Source organism: Prosopis cineraria, unplaced genomic scaffold, assembly GCF_029017545.1.
Source record: "Prosopis cineraria cultivar Desert tree isolate PC_DT_omini unplaced genomic scaffold, ASM2901754v1 PC10, whole genome shotgun sequence".
NCBI classification, from domain to species: domain Eukaryota; kingdom Viridiplantae; phylum Streptophyta; class Magnoliopsida; order Fabales; family Fabaceae; genus Prosopis; species Prosopis cineraria.
Window position 1 is genome coordinate 13,757,731 of NW_026555341.1, and position 3,810 is coordinate 13,761,540.

At 32.3% G+C, this 3,810-nt stretch overlaps 1 protein-coding gene across 1 annotated transcript; it reads right to left on the bottom strand.

Moving 5' to 3' along the window:
- Positions 1-2,036: 2,036 nt before the first annotated feature.
- Positions 2,037-3,570, bottom strand: LOC129322432 (benzyl alcohol O-benzoyltransferase-like). The gene is made up of 3 exons (XM_054968760.1): positions 3,505-3,570; positions 3,387-3,407; positions 2,037-2,471 (listed from the first exon to the last, which is right to left on the bottom strand). The coding sequence occupies exons 1-3, from the start codon at positions 3,568-3,570 to the stop codon at positions 2,037-2,039; spliced, it is 522 nt and encodes a 173-aa protein (XP_054824735.1).
- Between the last annotated feature and the right edge of the window lie 240 nt (positions 3,571-3,810).

Genomic DNA, 3,810 nt, shown 5'->3' on the forward strand with positions numbered 1-3,810 from the left:
TCTGTGTGATTGATTTACATGTAATCTGCTAGAGATTACATGTAAATTATTCCTTAGGCATGCCTACAAATTTTTTTCCATATTGATTTATAGGTAATCCATAATAATTTTCATGTAATTCTAGGAGATTGACAAGGTTGGTCCTTGGGACCAATTTCCCTTCCAATAAAGTCTTTTTCATCAATTTTCCCAAATTTTTATCTTAATATGATAGTAATTTCTAAAACTTCAAAATTGACAATTTGGGTTAAAGGTCACTGTTGCCCCTGTACTTATTTCTTAGGAGAGCTGGGTACTCTATACTCTTAAGTAAGGCAAATTTACCCTTGAACTATTTTTCAGAGGAGCAAAAACCCCCTCCCATTAATCAACCATTAACTTTTTTGTTTTTTGCTGATGTGGCATGTGCATGGGGCCCACGCATAGTGACATGTAACACGTGGCATGTTCTTTGGAGCTAATTTGCCCTTGAACTCTTTTTTAGGAGCGCTAAGCACCCTAAGTCTTTTTCTCGAAGGGCTGGGCACCCTGAAATCTTGTTAAAATAAAATTGAATAAGTATTATTAAAATATTAAGTATTTTAATATTTAATAATTTAAATATGATTATTAAAAACATAATATCACCTAATTTAATATTTTTTATATTTCAACAATATCCAAATATTATTCTTTAATACAGTATCTAAATCGTTACGCCTTTTGTAAGTGTCTGAACTTACTTATATTTTTAATATTGGTTAAGTTTCTAAATTTTTTAGGTCAACTAATGATCTTCGTCCAAAATATTGCATTATCCAAATTTAATACTCTTTGTATGCTTTTGTGTTAATAGTAAAATCATAAACATGATGAATTAGGGCCAACAATATAATAATAAAAAATATTTATTTGAAAGATATCGCTTATTTCATTAATATGCTGCAAAAAAGTTACTTAATAAGAGAAAAATAGAGAGATGAGAAGAAAAAAAAATCCCTTTTTTAACTTAGAGGTTCATTCATTTCATTTTTGATACAAAATTGCAAAATATCAAAAATATTAAAATATTAAATTGGATGGTGTAATGTTTTAAATAATAATATTTAAATTATTAAATGTTAAAATACTTAATATTTTAACAATATTTATTCAATTTTATTTTAACAAGATTTTAGGGTGACCAACACTCTGAGAAAAAAAATTTTAAGGTGCTTAGCGCTCCTAAAAAAAAATTCAAGGGCAAATTAGTACTAAAGACATGCCACGTGTTACATGTCACTATGCATAGGCCTCACGCACATGCCATGTTAGCAAAAAATGAAAAAAAATTAACGGTTGATTAACAAAAAGGGTTTTTACTCCTTTGAAAAATAGTTCAAGGGTAAGTTCGTCCCATTTAAGAGTATAGGATACCCAGCGCTCCTAAAAAATACGTACAGGGGCAAAAGTGACTTTTAACCCATTTTGAATAGATAAAGGAAGGGTTATAAATAAAAATATACTAGTGCATAAGCAAAACACATAAGTTAATTGTAGAAAGAACTACTAAAAGAAAAACCATGACCTACATGCTAAAATATATAGCCCTCATTCCTGTGAGACTTTAAAATTAACATAAATGAAATAATGACAGGTAACCAACATGTTAAGCCACTAACAAAAAAATCTCTGAAACCATTTGAGGTTATTCAGGAAGATTATTGCTTGAAGCACCATGCATTGTTAGCCTCGCAGTAAATTCCAAATTCAAAATTATCGGGTTAAATTTTTGTCTGTAATTTTTGAGGTATTTTTCTATCATTTTTTTATTAACTAATAGTCAAAGTTAGATTTTATTAATAGTAGGAGTTAGCTTGCATACTTTTCTATCATCATATTTTGCTAATTAGCATGTTGTCTAACTCCTTGAAAAATATCATCATAGCTGTGTGCGGCAAGAGCATTGTCACAATAATGTGTTCCTCTCCTTTTGCATTCTTATGTGAAACAAAGAAGCTTGATCCAAAGATAGCTCTAGCACCAGCCATTGCTAGTCCAGCATATACTGGCTTACCCTAACCAAAATCTACGTCCTTAAACCCAACACGTGTTACATCTGACACAATCCAAGACCTTGAGGTAGTAAAGCAAGGTCGTCCTCTAATCACCATAAGATCTGCTACAGATTGTATATACTCTTCCATTGTCATAGCTTTAGATTTCTTGACAAGATCTAGAGCGTCTCTAAATGAGTTTCTACAGAACTTCCCGACAGTGGTGACGACGGTTGGGAACGTAGAAGAGTTGCCATGATAACCAAGTCCCAATAATGGAGGATTTGACTTACCTCTTACATTATTAATGCACATCAACCGAACCTCCTTATCTAGTTCAAGCTGTAAAGCTATGGTGCGACAACGCCATATGAATGCTGTGAGAACCTCAAATGCAGAGTTGTGACAACCTTGGTGACAAGGAAACAATTGATGAATGGCCTTAACTTGCTGGGTCTAAAGAAGAAAGAATGGTGGACCATGGGTTCATCACTTATTGTCATCATCATCAAGCACCTCAATGTATTCATTATGGGTACATGTAATACAAGGTGGTCCCTTGCATTTAGTAACTCTCTACACTAAACTGGAGGAATTGAAGACTCACAAGTACCTCGTGCAATCTAGCTAAGGCATTCAAGAATTGAGTATACTAGGAGCATAATCACTGTGTGATTTAGCGAATAGCGAGAATAAAACCCACCACACTTGAGACGTGTAACTTGTGATAAAGGAAGAAAAGCACAACATTAGCACATGTTGCAGTAAGTTGAAGTGAACACTGTAGCATTTATAACGAAAATACCACAACACACTCTCTCTCCCTCTAATCTTAACAGACTTTGCCATTATCAATAAGGAAGGATAGTTATATCATTAAATCGTTAAAAGTAAAAAGGATACTCCTCAGTTCCTAATTACAAAACACTTTTAGGCTAAATTTCACATACCAATAAACCTAATTAAATATACTTAACAACCTTATGTTTGTAAAAAAAAATATAAACTTTTAAAAATACTCTTCATTTAATATATTGAAAAGAGAAAGGGACAAAATAAATAAACAGATAAAGGAATATATAGCAATAAGCTTATTTAATGAAACCTTAATATTCTCAAAGTATCTCATATTCTGGGATACTAAATTTCTCCTACAAGTATCTTATAACTTGAGGAAGAGGAGGATGTAGCTTTCTAATTTTATCATTCTTTGTAATTAATAACCAAAGTAAAAATTTTTAGGGATTCAAAAGTAATAAATAAACAAGGGTAAAATTGGAAAAATAATTAATCTAATTTTGTTTTATATTATTGACTAAAAAGTTTAAAACTTGGCCTTAAGGATGAGAGAGTATAAATGAATGAGGATACCTGTATGAGTGAATGAGGATACTGTATGAGTAAAAGGGAAAGTTAGTGAATCCATCTGAACCAAGAACATTATAAAAAACCTCTTCAAAGCAAGGGAATGGAAGTTGAAGAGTGTAACCAATTGGGAAAGAGAGACATCAGCATCAGCTTCAATGAATAAAACTCCTTCATTACATTCAACCATAAGTTTACGACTAGACTTTCTCTAAGTCAACTTGCAAATGGATAGTAAAAGACTAGGGTTGAGGAAAGCACCTTTCTGATAACACAAAAGCGGGTCCTTTCCTGCCATGGAAGGCTGGTGAGAATAAAAAGTGTGTTATAGGAAGTTGAAATCACAAAAATCTTGGTCATCAATATCAGATAGTAGCTTTAGTTCATGAGGGGTAGGCTTGCCAGAGGTATTAGGTCGAGTTCACACCTC